The sequence below is a fragment of the Dunckerocampus dactyliophorus genome, chromosome 5, assembly GCF_027744805.1.
Source record: "Dunckerocampus dactyliophorus isolate RoL2022-P2 chromosome 5, RoL_Ddac_1.1, whole genome shotgun sequence".
In the NCBI taxonomy this organism is placed as follows: Eukaryota; Metazoa; Chordata; class Actinopteri; order Syngnathiformes; family Syngnathidae; genus Dunckerocampus; species Dunckerocampus dactyliophorus.
The window spans coordinates 31,743,645-31,764,884 of record NC_072823.1 but is presented as its reverse complement, the minus strand read 5'-3'; the positions used below and the strand labels follow the sequence as shown (position 1 = coordinate 31,764,884).

General features: G+C 46.5%; 1 protein-coding gene across 1 annotated transcript; it reads left to right on the top strand.

The window, feature by feature from the left end:
• Positions 1 to 1,992: 1,992 nt before the first annotated feature.
• LOC129181157 (peroxisomal succinyl-coenzyme A thioesterase-like) lies at positions 1,993 to 20,757 on the top strand. Its single transcript, XM_054775929.1, has 10 exons — positions 1,993 to 2,188; positions 2,260 to 2,359; positions 2,432 to 2,622; positions 2,680 to 2,849; positions 2,915 to 3,034; positions 3,117 to 3,199; positions 14,526 to 14,619; positions 14,696 to 14,776; positions 19,421 to 19,562; positions 20,621 to 20,757. The coding sequence occupies exons 1-10, from the start codon at positions 1,993 to 1,995 to the stop codon at positions 20,755 to 20,757; spliced, it is 1,314 nt and encodes a 437-aa protein (XP_054631904.1).
• The last annotated feature ends 483 nt before the right edge of the window (positions 20,758 to 21,240 follow it).

The window sequence follows — 21,240 nt, the reverse complement described above, 5'->3', positions numbered from 1 at the left end:
GAGAGCCCCGTCCCAAATAGCTAGGCCAAGCCCCCAACGCCAGAAAGCCACCAGGTCCACAGGGGCAGGCAGGCCAAAGATCAGTGCCCCAAGAGCCAGCCCAGAGAGCCCTCCCACCCGGGAAGACCAGCAAGGGGCTGCAGAGATGTAATCCCAACAAAAACAGGGCGCCGGGGGCCGGAGGACAGCCAATGCAGGGGACCAGCGAGAGATCACACCCCACAAAGGCAGACGAGCAGCCCACCTACGCCGGAAGCGCCAATCCCCCCCCCCACCGCCACCCCCAGGGAGCAGAGCCCGGCCTGCACGCACGCATGCACACACATATACACACACACAAACACACGCACGCACACGCTCGCACACACAAGCATATACACGCACACACGTGCACACACACACACACGCACACAGGACCAAGCCCCAACCCACCAGACAGTCTGGCGCCCCAGCAGCCACCACACCGCAGCCACCACAGGCCCCCGCGGCAGCATGCGGGCCATCCGTAGCACCGGCACCACCCCCCTGAAACCGCCGAAGCCGCGCCGGGAGCATAGAGGCGCCCGCGGCACGTGTTAGTCCAAGGGAAGCACCGCAAGCCGCCCCTCGGCGCAAGCCCCGGTATCAACAGGCCCCAACGGGCCACCCCAGGGAAGGGCAGGCGAACCAGACAAAAGCATCCCACAAGCCAGCCAAAAATATTTCATCGCAATTCATTGCATTTTTTGAGCATAGTGCCCTGGTTGATGTCATTTACCCGTTCCAGAAGGTCCGACTCAAACCAGAATGGACTCTAACCAAAGCAAATTTTCCCAAGAAAATAATGTAAATCCAATTAATCGCACAATACGCACAAAAATGTTACCACTAGGGTTGTCAATCGAATACAATATTTAACCGTGATTAATCACATTTGTCCAAAGTTAACTCATAAAATAATCCCAGATAGAAATATGTTTTTATCTATAGTAAGTAGGGATGTAAATCCGTTTGTGATACGCAACTACACGATAACTACATCAAATTTAGGGTATGTGGGAATGCATAACGGTAAGATTTGCTAATGTGCTAATGTGTTTATTTGTGCGGTGCACCTCTCTGAAAAACAAAGTCCAGGCTGGTACTGGTGGATGGTGGCTCTGTATTCATTTTGTGCTTTTAATTTGATGCTGTTCGTGTCATAGTTTTCCACAATACATAATAAATAAGATGAATGAGATGGCTATAACATATGTATGTTTTGCTGATGTGTTGAAAACCTTTCCGGGAGACTAGCTAGTGCGCTGCTAATGCTAGCGCTGCTAATGCTGTTTACATCCATTCTCGTCATCCATCAGTCATGGTCACACTGACACAAGCCCCCAAATAGCTTTCCATGGCTATGCCTTTTAGCTCGCAGTTGAGACACTCGTATGCAAGGGTACCTCTGTATAAATGACGATTTCAAAAATGCCCGCAGTGGTCCAATAACTTCTCGCTTCTCTCTGGCAGGCGACATACTCCGTGACAACTCAACTCACAGTGACAATAGATGCAAATAACTGTGGTCTTATTGCAAGAGAGCCATCTGCTTGGGCTTTGAAGCTAAATTTAATAATTAAAACACCCTTTTCCTTAAACAGGATGTGCGCATGTTAATTGTGCATCAAAAATAAATAGCTGTTATTAAAAAAAACATACTTCTGTTATTAACTTTGACAGCCGTAGTTAAGATACTTGTGAACAGCCCCTACTGTACAAGTGTGTTCAACCAATCAGCACAGTCCGCACCTCTATAGTTCTAGGAACTTCCAAAAATTACCTGTTGGTTAGGACGGACTTTTTTACCCAGGCAGATTTTGGTGGAAACAGGGTTATCAAACTACAAGTACCAGGGTAAATTGCAAAGTTCCTCATAAATGAAATTAAAAGTTCCTGAACTTTTAATGGAAAAGGGGCTAATGGCATTAAATGTGAAAATTATGTGGCATAACACGGGTTGCGCAGGTCAGCATGAACGTGAAGCATCGTGCAGTCAAGTTGTCGGTCCATCCGTCCAGAGGACTGGTGGATGAGAAGTTTGTCATCGTGGTCCAGAGTGTGCCCCCTGGTGTCCAGCTCACCGTCCACGCCTTCCACCGCTGCGAGGGCGGACATGGCTGGGAGGCGTTCGCTCACTACGTGTCTGATGCCCACGGCTCGGTTAACGGTACACCCTCCAAGACAGACACTACAGACACGCCTTGGACACTTTCTAGAACGCTGTCTTTGTCTTTGCAGTGTCCCAGCATGCCAGCATGGGGGGAACGTACTCCGGGGTGGAACAGATGGGTCTCCTGTGGAGCCTCAGACCAGTTCCAGGCACCAAACCTGGACTCAGGTAGACCAGCTGCATAGGTTGCATCAGTGATGAGCATCCTGGTCAACATGCTTGCTTCATTCTCATCATCAGGTTGAGGAAGATGAACGTGCAGACCCCCATGGAGTTCACCATCTCAGTGCATCTGGGTTACCGAACTGAGGGCTTCATGGACCAGGCGGCGCTGGCCTCTCAGGTGGTGGAGCGCTGGTACATGGCGCCCGGCGTCCGCAGGATCCCCGTCACAAAGGACGGACTTTCCGCGACCCTCTTCCTGCCCTCAGGTACAGTCCAGACCACACAAAAAAGCTCACGTGATGAATAATACAAAATGTCACAAGGACCCGGACCTTTCCCCGCCATTCTTGACCTCTGGGGGGATGCAAGCCAGCTGGTGGAGTATCGGGCCGCGCTGCTCGCTTCCCACGGCTTCGCATCGCTGCCTCTTGACTACCTGACCCCTAAAATGAGCCAGGATACGAGCAAGATGGTGGACAACTCATACTTTGAGGTACTTTGATGTTTTGTTCATCAGTGTTTGTTGTTTTCATGCTAAATGACGCTGCGGGGGTGCAGAAGGCCTTCAGGTTCCTGCAGCATCACCCGCAGGTGCTCGCCGACCGCATCGCCATGTTGGCCATCTCCTACGGCAGCAGTTTCATGCTCAAGATGCTGGCTTACTCGGATGTTGTGAAGGTAGCAGATGAACCACACCTGAATCACACACTATCCACATTTTGACCTCCTGTGTGTGTGTGTGTGTGTGTGTGTGTTTCAGCCCACGTGTGCAGTGTGCATCAATGGAACTCACATGCAGCCAATCATAGCCAAGCAGGAGGATTTATTTGCTTTCTATAATCAGTAAGGTCAATCTTTACTCAGGGTGACGACTAAATATGAATGGATATTAGTTCATGGGGGTGTCACGAGACGAGATATTACAAATTACACCACCCGGAAGAGGCATTTACCAAATCCCAGAATTATAGGAAGTGATAACATTTGGACCACTCAGGTCCGAGGAGTTGGTACATTCCTTTTCCGGTTAATGTTGGTGGCCAAGAAGTGCAAAACACTTTGTTGTGGAATAATAGGACGCACACCACATCTGCAGTTGAGGGAGAAGGGCTCCCTCTTTATTTCGTTCGCCCTTAAATAGACACAGTGAACAATAACAATGACGTGGATTACCAGAACACCATCCCTATTTGGAACTGTTGGCAGAACATTTTGGAATCACATAACATCTGGAAAACATCTTATGTAAGTCCGGTCACGTTGCCCCCCCCAAGTCACGTGGACCTCAAGAGTTCAACTGGTGTTCACAGAACAAAAAGTCATCTGGAGTTCACAGGACAAGAATCATTTTACAATATATTCCCCCCTTTTGGGGGTCCCAAACCCCCACAACAAATAATGTTTTTTGGGCATGTCATGGCGCCTCAGCACCAACGTCTTCATTTTCCGAATGAAGTTCACAGATTAAGTTCATGGGGCACTTGATGCATGCTTGTCCTGAAGAATGGCCGTGGGGGAAAGGGGAGAGTGTTATGGGCAGTGATTTGGTGTGGGGGAATGGGCAGAGTGGGCCGAGAGCAATGTTTCTGCTCACATTATCACCACCCAGAGGATTATTGTGCCTCTGTAAGAACGGTGTTGGCCATCTTCAGTCCCTTCTTCGATCACCTGGCGATGATCAGCACGCTGTCGTCTGGAGGGACCCTTTGTGATGAGGGGCTTCTTTTGCTGAGACGAGGTGGTGACTTGGCACGTCACATGTAGGAAGAGGGCAATCATCTCACCCCTTCCTCATCGCCATCCTCCTGGATGGATGTCCTTCCACGCGATCTAGCTCCTTCCTCGATTGTAGCCCTCAGGACTGACTCGTCTCGGCTGGCGTGGTCCCCATGGATGGCTCGTCTCGGCCGGAGGGTCCCCTTGGTTGGTGTCCACTCCACTGGAATGCTCCCTTCCTATAGCTAACCCTATGCCTAATACTTATCTAAATGTCTGGTAACTATTATTATTATGAGTTAACTAAATAATATATCAACTACAACTGTCTATGTATTTGTAAATGTATCACATAAACTATACTCTGAGTGCTGTAATATGGTGAACATTGAACAAAACACACATTTTACTATCTGTAAAATTCTTCATGATCTAATGTACTGCTCAGATAACTGATTGAATAACTGCAAGTGTACACTCACTGAGACTACAGAGTAACTAAACTAGTAAGTGGCTGAAAAAAACCTTGACATGGTAGTTAATGCTAACTAACTGAAATAGTACACTTGTTAATACTGACTAACTGGTGTTACTCAGCAGTCCAACACTGATTAACTGTGAGTGAGTGCATTGTTGTTCAGTCCCGCCAAGTCCATTGTGCTTCTATGTCAGTCCTGTCCTTGGCATGGCGGTTTCCCACACAATACTAGCACAGTTCGTGGAGAGGCCTCAGCGCATATACAGTTGGTGGTGTGCAGCTCAAAGTCCGGCTCCCTTCCCAATCACAGAGTCAATCATACATCACGGCTCATTGAGTCTTCTGAGTCGGTGTCATCGTCCTCACAATCGTCCGGATTGGGAAATAAATCAGGCTGCTCGACCACCAGTTGCGCTAGCTGAGCCTCTGCCACTTTGGTAACCGCCAGCGCAGTCATCTGTCTTAAAAAAGTGTTAATTAGTACTTTCTTCAGAATGGGTACGATGCAACAAAGTAACAGACATATTACTGTCAAAACTATAACTAGTTATTCCCATTCTTGCCAAGTTAGCGCCCCAATATCCAAGCTTTGTGGTGAACCAGTCAAATGCCTTTGCATCTTTCCCTACCTTTTCTGTCAGCTCTTTGCCGAGTTCACTAATTCTAGACATTGCTGTAGTAAAAGATCCTCCAATGGCCGTGTTCATGGGTATGTAGGTACAACATTGTTCTCCAAACATGGGGCAAACTCCCCCCTTCTCAGCAAGCACCCAATCCAAGGCTTGACGATTTTGCCATGACATTTTGGTTGTTTCATGTAATTGTTCTCCCAGCGCTCTGAGGGCTTCGTTGGTATAATTAATAAAGCGCTGCTGATTATAATAGACATAATTCATCCATTCCTCGTTTTTATTGGGCGTAATCCAGAGAAATATAGACTCCAGACCAGCCTTAATTTCACTCACTGAATTCCTCGGGAATCATTCGTGGTTGTCCTATTGCGTCGAGATAGACCCGAGAGTCTGGTATGTATGATCTTTTAAATCTAGTGACACCTTGTGTTTGGAGTACTTCTCATACACCTTTGTACATTACTTGAACGGGCACTTTCATCCTTACCAATGTGCATAGGCCAATCTATTGCTGAGGAAGAAAATTACGCAATATGTCATCTCCGCACATCCAATAGCTATCCCCTACTGCTGTAGATTGGAAAATATGTCCACCACTTCCTCCAGGTTGATAACCTTTTTGTAGTGAATGTGGAGAAGTGCCAGCGAGGTCAGCCGCTGTTGCGTCATACTGGCCCTCATGTAGGTGTTCAGACGCTTCAAGGTACTGGCACTTGGCTCACATTCACACCATGTTACTGGGATGGTACAGGCCACCTGAAGGAGGACCCTGATGTTGGGGAAGTGAACGGGATGGTGTGACGGGCCACAACTTGATGTGGGGGAATGCAGCTCCACAATGCTGTCGCTTGAATGCATCACATCCAGTCAGGTGGATTATGGGCTTCTTTTAATGGCAGTGTGTCTTTCTACAGCAATTTGGATTCCATTTTACAAAACAAAAAGTGTTTCAAATGGTTGTGATGGTATAGTATATTGGTTGGCTTTCTAATTCCCCTTCACATTATTATCTTCACATTTTATCATATGTCTCACAGGTGCGCTGATATTCATACGATGAAATATTTAGTAATCCAATTTACAATACAGGACAAGTTAACACATTCAAACTTCTTTTGCATGATGTCCCTGAACATATCTCACGTGGCCAACATGGCTGCTGCTGCACAGTGTGCAATACTAAATGAGGCCCAGCAATTAGCATTAGCAAAGTAGCAACAAGTAGAAACAGCATATTGAAAACAACATCGTCACAATGACATTGAATATTACCTGTAACAACAGTTTTACAGAGGAATGACAGGTGAGCGTCGACTTTGGTCACGGGATAATCTACATTGCACATAAATGATTCCAAGTTAGTTCAACAAAGAAACTGCATTAAAGTCTGTAAAACTTCACTCAACAGTGCAGACTGGCTCTTTCCTATGAGTGAACACTATCAAATGCACATGACATTGGATATGACAACATATAAATACACAGTAAACATTACATCACCAAATATCCCGGACAGTGCAAAAACGTGACTCACCATCATTCCTAACAGTTGTGAGCACTTCCTGCAGCAATGTGCACATGCCACTATTCACCAGCAACAGGCGCTGTTGCAACACTTCTGCCATCATTTATCACAGCACAATTACACTCCGTTACAATTGCACACCTTGATAGCAGCTTTTTTTTTTTTAACCAAGCGGACCTTTGGTTGCCCGCGGAGGGGTTCGTTCGAACCCCCCGAACCTCCCCTGGTTACGGGCCTGGGTGTATTGACAAAAACTGGAGTCATGTTCGCGTGTGGAAACCAGGATAGTACCCAAGTTACGTTACACTTCACCGTAGTATTTCCTACATAATCCCAAGTTGGTTATCAGTCTTAAACCCACCGCTTGCAAAACATTCATACTCTGCCGTTCTATCTACTTTATACTTTGTAGAGGGTCCATCTAAGGCAGTTGTGAGTCCAAACTCAGTACACACATTATTCTTAGCACGAGCAGGAAGTGGACTCATTAAATTGTGTGTCTTTCTTGAGCCATAAATTAATCTACATTGTATGGTGCACATCGGTAATGAGAAAAGCCTAATTTTAGGATTAGTTGACACAAATCCTCTTTCTTTACATTTCTGCCTTTGTTCATCTGCACATGTTTTGAAACTGTTCTTTTCAGGAATTTCAATTGGTAACGCGGTTGGAGCTGTTGAACATGCTATGCATTCCTCATTTGTCATTTCCCTGGTTCTGTACCACATCCATTTATACCACCCATTGTATATGGCTTGTTCCCACTTACTCTCTTCGCTTATTTCAAAACTTCTTGGTCTAAAATTACCAAAATTTGGATAGCCAACAAAATCTGAATTGTTCTTTCCTGAGTCATAGTTACTATAGTTACAGTTGTCACAATACTCATCAGTACAACTGGTTCAGTTGTCATGGTCGTGAACCCTGCAGACGTTGTTGTTACAGCTGATGTTGTTTGTACACTGATCGTTGTGCTTACACACGTCGCCTGTGGATTGGGTACTGCAATAACAGGTGTCGGCGCTGCCACATCTATGGATCGTGGAGTGGGTGCCTTTGTGATAATGTCAAGTAGGATCAGCCGAGGCTGTTGGGTTGCAGTGGCGTCAGTAACTTGCAAAGTTACACCTACTGGAGTGGTCCTATTTTTCCGTTTTATTGGCCTTATTGGCAATTGCACCGTTTTACCTCCTGTGGGTTCCGTATCGTACATATTTAGACTGTATGTCTGTTTATCTGGCCATGCTCCCCCTTTTGACTTATCTACAATTAGATAAAAAGGATAATGTGGTTCTCTCCACTGCGGCTGTAGTCTAACACCCACTTCCCACTGCTGTGGTTTTTGTAGTACTATTATCGAATAGTGACACTGTAAGTGAACGAGCATCCTCCACTCTCCCTAGTTGACTGACCTTAATTTTAGCAGTCCATAATTCTGCAAACTCTACATTGTCCCTCTGTCGTGCTGGTGGCGTGGCGTGTAGTTGCATCGTACTCATCTGTTTCATGTCTTTGGATTTCCTTGGAGGACAGCTTCTCTTCCCCCTTGGTGTGAGACACTGGTATTGAGTTTATCAGTGCCCACAGAACGCAGCTCACCATCACCAGCAAGTAAATCTTTGGCGTTTGGCTTTTCATTTGTGCTTCCTTTGTTGCTCAACTCGTCTTTTTGCTTGGATTGGGCTGGACGCACCTTTGTGCAGTGGTTTAAATGGTACCACGTTGTGCTCCCTTCCACTTGGACAGCCGTCGGTGTTGCTCGCACCACCTTGTAGGGTCCCTCTTGTCTTGGCTCGTGCTAATTTCGCCTGTACACCTTGATGTACACCTGGTCCCCTGAAACCACCAAGGTGGGGTCTCTGACACCTCTGTGGACTCAGGAACCCTGCTTTTCTCCTGCACATAGATAGATTCAAGATTCAAGAGTTTTATTGTCATATGCACAGTTAAACAGGTAATGTAGTTGTGCTATGCAATGAAATTCTTATTCTGTTCATTCTCCCAAAAAAAGAAAGAAAAACCCATGAAAAAGAATAAGAACATAAGAAACATAAATACCAATAAATGAAGCAACAACAACAGAAGAGACAATACAGATAAATAATACAAATAAATAAATAAATAAATAAAGTGCTATGAGTGTGTGTGTGTGTTGCGTGTGGCGTGTGTGAGTGCTTCGTTGAGAAGCCTGATGGCCTGTGGGTAAAAGCTGTTGCCAGCCTTGTGGTCCTGGACTTCAAACTCCTGTAGCGTCTGCCTGACGGTAGGAGTGTGAATAATGAGTGTTGTGGATGTGTGCTGTCCTTGATGAGGTTGTGTGTTCTTCGTAGGACTCTAGTTTTATAAATGTCTTGCAGTGAGGGGAGGGCTGCCCCAACAATGTTCTGTGAGGTCTTGATCACCCGCTGGAGTGCCTTCCTATCACGTGTTGTACAGTTACCGTACCAAACAGTGATGGAGGCGGTAAGGACACTTTCCATAGTGCATCTGTAGAAGCAACTCGGGATTGTGGTGGGCATGCCAAATTTCCTCAGTCTTCTCAGGAAGTACAGTCTCCTTTGGGACGTCTTGATCATTTGTTGGGTGTTGTGAGACCAGGTGAGGTCCTCGCTGATGTGTGTGCCAAGGAACTTGAAGGTTTTCACCCTCTCCACCTCAGTCTCATCAATAAACAGGGGTCTATGTGGCTCCTTTTCCCTTGTTCTTGGGTCGATGATCATCTCTTTAGTCTTATCTGTATTGAGAAGGAGATTGTTATCATGACACCAAGCTATGAGGTCCGCCACCTCTCTTCTGTATGATGTTTCAACACCACCAGTGATCAGGCCGATGACTGTAGTGTCATTTGCAAATTTAATGATGCTGGTGTTGTTCTTTTTAGACTTCATCTATCATTGACTGCAAATATGGTGACCAATATCCTTGCTGTTTTATTTTCCTTACAACTTCCCCCTTTGCACAGTGATCTGGACTGTGCACATCTGATATTAGCACTGTAAGTAATGAGACTGGTGCAACAAGAAATCCTTCATGTGATCTCCACAGACCTTTTTCATCTTTTAAAGCTCCTCTCTGCTGCCACAAACTGTGCTCACTTAGCCCTGCATTTTGTTGCATCGACACAATGTCATCTGGCGTAGCGAATGGTTCTATTGACACCAATGGAGCCAAAACAGTCACCTGGCTTTTAGAAACCAATTTTGCTGCTTCATCTGCTGCATTGTTTCCATGCACAACATCTTCATTTCCTTTCCTGTGTGCCTGACACTTGATAACAGCAAGCCTTGTTGGCTGCATCAACGCTGAAATAAGATCAGATTCCTTTGGCCATTTTGCACGCTTCAGTCAAATCCTTCAACTCAGCTAATTGTGCAGAGCATGGTTGTACACAACTCTCAGCCTTTACTGTCACAAAATCACTTACATCCTGTTTGATAACTGCAATCCCTGCATGGCTGCCAAAATGATCTCTGTAACACGATCCATCCACAAAGTATGTCACTTCCGCATTTAACAAAGGCGTAGACTCCCAAATCTGGTCAACTTCAGGTACTTCATTGCCTCTGGCACACACTCATGAGGCTCCCCTTCAAAACTGAATGGCATAGTGTCTGCAGGATTTACCGTTACACACCTTTTAATGGTGACATCTGGATACGTCAGCAGTGGCAAGTACTGCAAACATTGAGCCTGCGTTATCACAAACTTATTTTGATGGATCAGCTCGGAAATTTTATGATGCGTATATATTGTCACTGGATGTCCCATTGTGATTGTTGACGCCTTCTCATAAGCATAATGAATGGCAGCCAACCCTTAAAAACATGGTGGCCAACCCTGGACCACATTGTCCAGCTCCGTGCTGTAGTATGCAAGGGGTTGTTTCCTTCGACCACTACAGGTTTCTTGCATCAACACTGTGGATGCATACATGTTATGTCTATTTGACACATACAAAAACAACGGTTTGCCATAGTCCGGTGTTGCCAACACCGGAACTGTTTGCATTTCCTGTTTGATTGTTTCAAACGTAATTCTGGACTCATTGGTCCATTTCAGCAGTGACCTCAATGTCTGAGTCTCACCCTGCTTCATCATTTCTCGCAGTGGTGCCGTTTTGACAGCATAGTCCACTATCCAGTTTGAGCTGAAACCGGTCATGCCGAGAAAAGTCATCATCTGTCCCACTGTAAGAGGGAGTGGCACTTTGCTCACTCCCTCCAACTGAGAGGGTGCCACTGAGATTGTTCCGTGTGATATAACTCTTCCCAGATACTCGACCTGGGGCTGGAAATATTGTAACTTTGCCTGGGAGGTCTTATGCCCCCCCTCAGCCAGCTTCTGAAGTAACTTAATTGAGTCTCTGTGGCAGTCCTCGAGTGTCGGTGCGCATATTAACAGATTGTCGACATACTGTAACAGGGTTGAATCGCAACCCTTCAAGGTCCTGTCTTAACACCTGATTAAACACATGTGGACTATGTTTGAACCCCTGTGGCATTCGAGTATAGCAATATTGTTTTTCTCGATATGTGAACGCAAACAAATGTTGAGAGTCTTCATGTAACGGAACACTAAAATATGCTGAGCACAAGTCTATTACTGTGAAAAACAGCTTCAGGTGGAACATTTGTCAAGAGAGTATGCAGATTTGGTACTTCCACTAGACTATCCTGGACAATCTCATCCACTGCTCGCAAATCATGTACAAGCCCGTACTTGGTTTTGTCTGCTTTCTTCACAGGTAGTATTGGCATATTACAATAACTGCGTGTCTCAATTAATACTCCTGCTTTCAGGAGCCCTTCAATAGTTTGGCTTATACCTTTCTCTGCCTCTAATTTGAGAGGGTACTGTGGAAGTTTCATGTTTGGTTTAAACTCCACTCTAACAGGGTTTGCTGACTTCACTTAACCCTAAAACTGTTTAATGTTTTGACCAGAGATTTTCTGGGACATGCTCGAGCATTTCTTGTTTTAAGTCACTCTCACCTTCATTCATTTGCGGCATCTGTGGTACGTCAAATGAAGTAATGATCACTTCTTTTGGTTTTGAAACCATATGGTTACCACACAAAATTTGTATCTTTGTCAAGCTTTATCAACGGCGGGGTACACCCTGGACGGGTGGCCTGCCAATGGCAGGGCACATACAGACAAACAACCATTCACACTCACATTCATACCTATGAACAATTTAGAGTCTCCAATGACGCTAACATGCATGTTTTTGGAATGTGGGAGGAAACCGGAGTACCCGGAGAAAACCCACACACGCACGGGGAGAACATGCAAACTCCACACAGAAATGCCCAGGGGACACAAAAATAGGTGATTGATACATTAACACTTCAGGGCATTTTTAAGCCATAAAAAATTTATTATGGCTTTATTATTTGCTAAGAGCTTGCAGGGATCATTTCAATGGAAGAATCACATGACAGGAAGGAGGAAGTGAGAGAGCATGGAGGAGCGTGAAGAAGGTTACGCAATGTAGGGAAATTATAACGCACACGCACACACATAGTTTAGTTCTAACTGTGAACATCGTAAATAGTTTATGGTGTTATATTTGGAAATAAATTATTTAGATGTAAAACAACCCCTTTTTTGTGTTGTGTGTATTGGTATAGTTTTGATATTTCAATTGTCACAAAAGCAAAACATATTTGTGTGAAAGTGAAAGTTATGCTGGAAATGTATCTTTTCACAAAACGCTGTTTTTGTCTCTTTTCTAGTCGGGAACTGATATTTTCCTGAAAACGGAAAAAGGTAGAAACAAACATTTTTTTCCTGATGAAAGACGACAGTCTAATTTTTGTTTTGGTAGGTTCCATTTTAATATATCCATAGAACACAATTGTCACAAAATGGTGCGTGGCCGCTAACGGGATTCCAATGCAGAAGAGACACCAACGACTTCTGTGGAACAAAAAGTTTAATTACAGTTCAAAGCAGTACAAAAATCAAAATGACAACCGACCACCTTGCGGCCGCAGCTCCGATCGGCTGCCTCAGCAATGGAGGCACGGAATAGAGCCCATTCAGACTCAATATCCTCGTTCTCCCCCGGGATGCAGGCGATGCTCTGCCAGAGGTGACAGCTGAAGACTCGATGAACAGGAGACTCTGCCAAACGTTACCAGCACACCCTCACTTCACGTTTGGGTCTTCCGGGTGTGTCCGGCATCCTCCCCCGCCATCTAATCCGAATCATCACCAGGTGGTGATCAGTTCACAGCTCAGCCCCTCTTTTCACCAGCGTGACCAGAGCATGCGGACGCAGGTCTGATGATACGACTACAAAATCGATCATAGACCTGCGGCCTAGGGTGTCCTGGTGCCATGTGCACTTATGGACATCCTTGTGTTCGAACATGGTGTTTGTGATGGACAAACTGTGGTTCGCACAGAAGTACAACAACATCACACCGCACGGTTTCAGATCACGGAGGCCGTTCCTCCCAATCACGCCCCTCCAGGTCACACTGTCACATGGGCGTTGAAGTCTCCCAGCAAAACGACGGAGTCACCAGTTGGGGTGATCTCCAGCCCACGTACGGTCGAGGTGGGGTCTCTCCTCGTGTGTTTCCTCATAAAGGTCTTGTGAATCACTCTTGGTCTGGTCCATCAACCAGGACCTGTTTGCCTTGGGAGACCCTACCAGGGGCATATAGCCCCAGACAACATAGCTCCGAGGATCACTCGGGCACACAAACCCCTCCACCACGGTAAGGTGGTGATTCACGGAGGAGGAGACAAAACATATACTTACAAAAAAAACATGATCATAAACAGTCATAGGTACAAAACTACAAACAAAAGAAGCTGCTGAAAACCAAGTAGAGTACTACACTAGAAATAACAAAAAAACACTGCACTACCAGCAGGCAAAAGACAATACTACTCACGTTAGGGTACAAGAAATGACCAGAAGCTTAGGGAACAAGGAATACCAGGCAAAATCGGCAATTGGAATCAGGTGTGCGTAGGAAGACAATCTGGCAAAGAGTGAGAGGCAGTGCAGGGCCAAAATAGTCCATCGCTGATTGCAAACAGGTGTGCCTGAGCTCCTCCCCTGGTCAGTAGGTGTGCTGCAACAAATTACAATTAAGTGGCAGCAGAGCAGCACCCATAGCTCATGACAACAATAATGAGTTAATGAAGCAAGACAGCCACTTACCCTTTATCTTCCAGTACACCATCACGGATACGCATGACTTACATTTCTGATACTAACTTGGAGTATTAGTAACTAACTTCCACCGAATGATTGTCCGTGCTTGCAAAATTGGCGCTCAGCCAAATGTAACGAGCATAAATAGAACCGTTCGGTGATAACGGGTGGAGAGAAATCTGAAAAGCTATTTGTTTTGTTCTGACAAATCTTATGTAACTTTGATCAAATGTAGAACTACATTTGGACATTAACACACGCCGCAGCTGTTCATCTCCGATGGAAAAAATATGCATATGTCACTCGCTGACACTGATGTTGTAAACACTGAGATAGGTTGGATTGCAAGGTTTATCGTGTGTGTAAAGCACTTAATGCCTTGCACACTGGCACTTCCAGATTGCCTGTATTATCATTCATAGTAGCAATGCTATTGTTCACCATCTGATTGGCTTCTGGCTGTCCTGTTCTCATGACACAGCTTTTTTCCAAATGAGCAATGTCGTCACGAGATCTCATGATACCCCTATTAGTTAGCAGATATAAAGACAGTAGCCACTTCATTAGGCACGTCCGATACAAAGATTATTCCTTACAAAGATAGCTGATGATTGACCCTGTATGTCCTTGGTGTCCAATCAGTTACTCAGACAAGATTCAAGTCAACGAGAAGAAGCAGAAAATCATGAAAATGATGTGGCTGCCCATCACCAGCGACCCCACCCTCAAAGTGGACGTGAGTCTTGGTTCTGGTCCTGGATCTGGTTCTCTGGTGACTGTTTCATGTTGTCCGTCACGTTGTGTCCTGGCAGGTGGGACGTGTGCAGTGTCCTCTGCTGCTGGTGGTGGGCGAGGACGATCAGAGCTGGCCCTCCTCCGAGTCTGCTGTAGATGTGAGTCCGCTCCCTAACGCACCACGTCCTGGCACATACGCCACGCCAACCGAGTCACAACAACTCCCAAAATAATAATTATGTCACAAGACCTGTGTCTCAGTGTTCACTTAATAATATGGGTGTCACAAGATCTTCTCAGATTAAAACGTGATCAGATTTATCGTTGGGAGAAAAGTTGTCTCGCAAGAACAGGGCAGCCAGAAACCAATCAGATTGTGAACTATGGCAACGCTACGATGAATGATAAGAAACATGGAATTGGCAGTGTGTGAGGCAGCATCGGAAGTGCACACACACTTTAAACCTTACAATCCAACCTACGTCTGTGTTCCCAGCGTCAGCGAGTGAAGTGTGGCTATTTTTTTCCATCGGAGTTGTACCGCTGCGGCAAGTGTTAGTGTCCAAACATAAGCTGTAGTAATTCTACATTTGATCAAAGTTACTTAAGATGTGTCAGATCAAAACATGTACATGTTCGGACTTGTCTGCACCCTTAATCACCGCTACTTTTAGTCACCATCAACCATAATAATGTCAGCACCAGGTCTCCTCAGAGTAGGTGTCTCATTACAGTACACCATTCAAGATTCAAGATTCAAGAGAGTTTTATTGTCATGTGCATGGTAAAACAGCAGTTATACCATGCAATGAAAATCTTATTCTGTTCATTCTCCCAAGAAAAGAAAGAAAGCACAAGAAAGAATAAAAACATAAGAAACATAAACACATAAACATATATACCAATAAATTAAGCAACAACAACAGAAGAGACATTAATACAAATAAATAATACAAATAAATAAATAAATAAATAAAGTGCTATGAGTGTGTGCTTGTGTTGCGTGTGGCGTGTGTGAGTGCTTTGTTGAGAAGCCTGATGGCCTGTGGGTAAAAGCTGTTTGCCAGCCTTGTGGTCCTGGACTTCAAACTCCTGTAGCGTCTGCCTGATGGTAGGAGTGTGAATAATGAGTGTTGTGGATGTCTGCTGTCCTTGATGAGGTTGTGTGTTCTGCGTAGGACTCTAGTTTTATAAATGTCTTGCAGTGAGGGGAGGGCTGCCCCAACAATGTTCTGTGAGGTCTTGATCACCCGCTGGAGTGCCTTCCTATCACGTGTTGTACAGTTACCGTACCAAACAGTGATGGAGGCGGTAAGGACACTTTCGATAGTGCATCTGTAGAAGCAACTCAGGATTGTGGTGGACATGCCAAATTTCCTCAGTCTTCTCGGGAAGTACAGTCTCCTTTGGGACTTCTTCATAATTTGTTGGGTGTTGTGAGACCAGGTGAGGTCCTCGCTGATGTGTGTGCCAAGGAACTTGAAGGTTTTCACCCTATCCACCTCAGTCTCATCAATAAACAGGGGTTTATGCGGCTCCTTTTCCCTTGTTCTTGGGTCGATGATCATCTCTTTAGTCTTACCTGTATTGAGAAGGAGATTGTGAGCACGACACCAAGCTATGAGGACCACCACCTCTCTTCTGTATGATGTTTCAACACCAAATTTAATGATGCTGGTGTTGTTCTGGGAGGACACGCAATCGTAGGTGAAGAGCGTGTAGAGGAGCGGACTCAGCACACACCCCTGTGGGGTCCCAGTGCTCACAATTCTTGAGCTGGATGTGCGATTGTGGACTCTGACTGACTGGGGCCTGCCTGTGAGAAAGTTAAACACCCAGTTACAGAGGGAGGGAGACAGGCCAAGTGTGAGGAGCTTATTTGTGAGTTTGTGGGGGCAGACTGTATTAAAAGCAGAGCTATAGTCTATAAATAGCATTCTGACGTATGTGTCCTGGCCCTGTAGGTGAGAAAGGGCTGTGTGGATGGCAGTGTTGACTGCATCATCCGTGGACCGGTTCTGGCGATATGCAAACTGTAGAGGGTCCACAGTTGCCGCCGGGATGCTCTTTTTGATGTGGGTCATGACTATTCTTTCAAAGCACTTCATAACAATCGGAGTGAGTGCTATAGGGCGATAGTCATTCAAGCAGGTCACGTTGCTCTTCTTGGGTACGGGCACTATGGTGGTGGACTTAAAGCAGGTCGGTACAGATGCTTGTGCAAGTGACAGGTTAAATATGTCAGCAAGCACATCAGCTAGCTCTGATGAGCAAACCCGAAGTGCACGTCCTGAGATTTTGTCTGGGCCTGCTGCTTTTCGTGGGTTTGTTTTGTTTAGAACCCTGCGCACATCAGCTGATCATGGTGGCCACACTGGTTCTCCTGACCTCCACGGCGGCACAGGCGCTGCCCGTAGCATATGACCCTAGCATATGACCATAACTCCGCTTCATAATATACCTCATACGTAGAGGAGATCTGTATGTGACAATTTAGGGGCATTGTACTGTAGTGAGTAAGGGTGTGCATCAAAAGTGAAAAACAGGAAGTATTCTTGCACCATGCATTTATTCGTCAATTAAATGCAAGTGGTCAACAAATAGGTAGTATCCACCGCACAGGCGAGTGGGAGTGGATGTCCACCATTGTGTCTGAATGCTCAAGAAGGCCGAACTTGGACACGCTCTTTTGTCGCCTGGCCTGATCGCATTCCTAGTGAAGCGCGCATCAATGTCCAAGGTGTCCGAAATAAACAAAACCCAGCAAAAGTGGACAAATACAGAAAAAAGGCAGATTGTAACTAGAAAAATAACATGTTGATAGTGAAAACTACTAAAAAAAAAAAATTTGTCTTGAAATATATTTAATACGTTGTTGTTTTTTATTCCATATATCAATGGACAGCTGGACAGCCGGCATTGTTCAACTACAGGCCGGAGCTGTTAATGCTGACACTGACAATGTAAATGCTGAAAGGCTTGCATTTTAAGAAATGCTGCAAACGTCTGACAGACAGTTCATGTCGTTACATGTCATGCATTATTATTATTATATTTTTTCATAACAGTGGTTTATCTGGTGTAAAATATGTTGACAATGATATTGTATAGAATTAATTTGTGGGACAATAAAGACATCAAAACACACCTGCATTGTTTTGTTCCATTCCATTAAAGTTTCCTCCGCTTATCCGTGTCCGGGTCGCGGGGGCAGCAGTCTTAGTAGGGAAGCCCAGACTTCCCGGTCCCCGACTACCTCCTCCAGTTCCACCGGCAGGACACCAAGGCGTTCCCAGGCCAGTTGTGAGACATAATCCCTCCAGCATGTCCTAGGTCTTCCCCGGGGCCTTCTCCCGTTTGGGCATGCCCGAGCATGCCCGAAACACCTCACCAGGGAGGCGTCCGGGAAGCATCAGGACTAGATGCCCGAGCCACCTCAGCTGGCTCCTCTCGATGTGAAGGAGCAGCGGCTCTACTCTGAGCTCCTCCCGGATGACCGAGCTCCTCACCCTATCTCTTAGGGTGAGTCCCGTCACCCGATGAAGAAAACTCATTTCAGCCGCTTGTATCCGCGATCTCGTTCTTTCGGTAATGACCCAAAGCTCATGACCATAGGTGAGGGTGGGAACATAGATCGAACCGTAAATTGAGAGCTTTGCCTTCCGGCTCAGCTCTCTCTTCACCACGATGGTCTGGTACAGCGACCACATTACTGCAGACGCTGCGCCGATCCGCCTATCGACATCACGCTCCAACCTTCCCTCACTCGAGAACAAGACCCCAAGATACTTAAACTCCTCCACCTGGGGCAGGACCTCATTCCCAACCCGGAGGGACCAATCCACCCTTTTCCGACTGAGAACCATGGCCTCAGATTTGAAGGTGCTGAGTCTCATCTCAGAAACTTCACACTCAGATGCAAACCACCCCACTAAACGCGGCAGGTGAGGTCAGATGAGGCCATCAGGACCATGTTGTCCGCAAATAGCAGAGACTAGATCCTAAGGCCCCCAAACTGGACTCCCTCGACACCTTGGCTGCACCTAGAAAATCTGTCTATGAAAATTATGAACAGAATCGGTGACAAAGGGCAGCCTTGGCGGAGGCCAACGTTCACCGGAAACAGGCTTGACTTCCAGCTGGCAATGCGAACCAGGCTCTTGCTCCGATTGTACAAGGACCAAATGGTACGTTGTAGCGCGCCAACAATCCCATACCCCTGGAGCACCCCCCACAGGACACCGCGAGGGACACGGTCGAATGCCTTTTCCAGGTCCACAAAGCACATGTAGATCGGTTGGGCAAACTCCCAAGTACCCTCCAGTACCCTTGCAAGGCTGTAGAGCTGGTCCAGTGTTCCGTGACCAGGACGAAAACTACATTGCACCACCTGTAGCCGAGGTTCGACTAACGGTCGTACCCTTCTCTCAAGCACCCTGGAATAGACTTTCCCAGGGAGGCTGAGGAGTGTGATCCCCCGGTAGTTGGAACATACCCTTCGGTCACCCTTCTTGAAAAGGGGGACCACCACCCCAGTCTGCCAATCCAGAGGTACTGTTTCCGACTTCCACGCAATGTTGAAGAGACATGTCAGCCAAGACAGTCCCTCAACATCCAGAGCCTTGAGGAATTCAGGGCGAAACTCAAAAGTGGGCTTGGCAATATCAGTAGGGTTCTTGTTAGGGCATGATCCCCTGACGAGCTGTGTAATGTCTTCCGATTGGTGGCCTGTGGTCACATGACTCATGTCATAGCTTGATAAACACATCATGCATACATAATACGAGTGTTCTTTCTTCCAGATGAAGGAGATGATGAAGCGGGCGGGGAACAGCCACCTGCTGACCATCCTGTCTTACCCCAACGCCGGTCACCTGATTGAGCCTCCGTACTCGCCGCACTCCAAAGCCAGCTCCTTCCGCTCCATCAGCATCCAGCAGAAGAGTAAGTTGTCGACGACGTTACGTCATCAATTTAGGAAACGACTCATTTTCTCCATGCTGCCTTTCAGAGAATGGGGTCACTTGCAAACATTGACAGGCTGTCAAGAGCGCACCACAGCCACAGGGGGCGATATATAGACTGTAACTGTAAGTCCATTTTAGCCTGAAGCCTGAAGAAGACACCTAAACACCAACGGTGAATGGATTACACCAAAAGTACAAATTAGATATCTACTAAACTTTCATGGTGCCTTCAAGTATCTCAGTGTCTTGTTCATGAGTGAAGGAAGGTTGGAGCGTGAGGTCGACAGGTGGATTGGCGCAGCGTCTGCAGTAATGCGGTCGCTGTACCGGACCGTCGTGTAAGAGAGAGGTCAGCCAGAAGGCAAAGCTCTCAATTTACCAGTTAATCTATCTTCCTACCCTCACCTATGGTCACAAGCTTTGGGCCGTGACTGAAAGAACAAGATTGCAGATACAAGCGACCAAAATGAGTTTCTTCTAAAGGGTGGCTGGACTCCGGAGCTTGAAGTCGCTGCTCCTTCACATAGAGAGGAGCCACTTGAGGTGGCTCAGGCATTCACTACGAATGCCTCCTGAACACCTCTGTGGTGAGGTGTTCCGGGCATACCCAGCCAGGACGAGGCCCTGGGGCAGACCTAGGACACACTGGAGGGATTATGTCTCACAGCTGGTCCGGGAGCGCCTTGGTTTAGTGGAACTGGAAGAGGTGATTGGAGACCAGGAAGTCTGGACTTCCCTGCTAAAGCTGCTGCTCCCGCAACACTGACCCAGATACACGGAAGAAAATTGATGAAGCAACTGTGTGGCATTCATAGACCGCAGTACACAATAGGAAATCTCAATGCACTGTAGTAAGAGGTTGCCTACAGCCATGGCGGTTTTTTGACCCAAATTTGAGACTGTGGCGTTTATTTGCTTATAGACCACGCATGCAGCAACTATCTGAGACTCTGTGAACTGCAAAGAGGCGTTAATTGGAGCATTTATGCTTGTGCATGAAAGTAGTGTGTTCATGACGTGTGTTTGCAGTCACAGCTCTGTGGGGAGGACAATGCGTTGCCCACGCGTACGCTCAGGAAGACTGCTGGAAGAAGATGCTGGCCTTCTTGCACCACCATCTGTACGCCGCCCACTACGGCCCCCCTGCGAGCCGACTGACCGCTAAGTTTTGATCAGCGCTTGAAGCAGCACAAGGATAAGCAGCTAATTAACGTATCAAGCAATACGATATTGGTTTGAAATAAAAGGAAGAATGACTCCACACAAGTCTCTCTCATCACTAAACCGCTCTTGTCGCTGAGCTTCTTGATTGGTGGAGAAACGTAACCAGCTGACCGGGCAGTCGCTTGGTCAATGCCGCCACCTTGTGTTCCACTAGAGAAGTAATGTCAGGAGGAGCAGACATCCATCAACATCAAATGTGCAAGACTGCCTACATGAAAGTGTGTGCAATAGAACGTAGTCCGCAATGGAGCAGAACGTCTGCCAGTGGCGTGGGCACATCTGTCCTGTAGGAAGACCCAGGACACATTGGAGAGACTACAGTTATGTCTCTCAACTGGCCTGGGAAAGCCTCGTGATCCGCCGGGAGAGGAGCTGGACGAAGTAGCCGGGTAGGGTGGAGTGACGTCTGGGATGGATGGATGGAATACCAG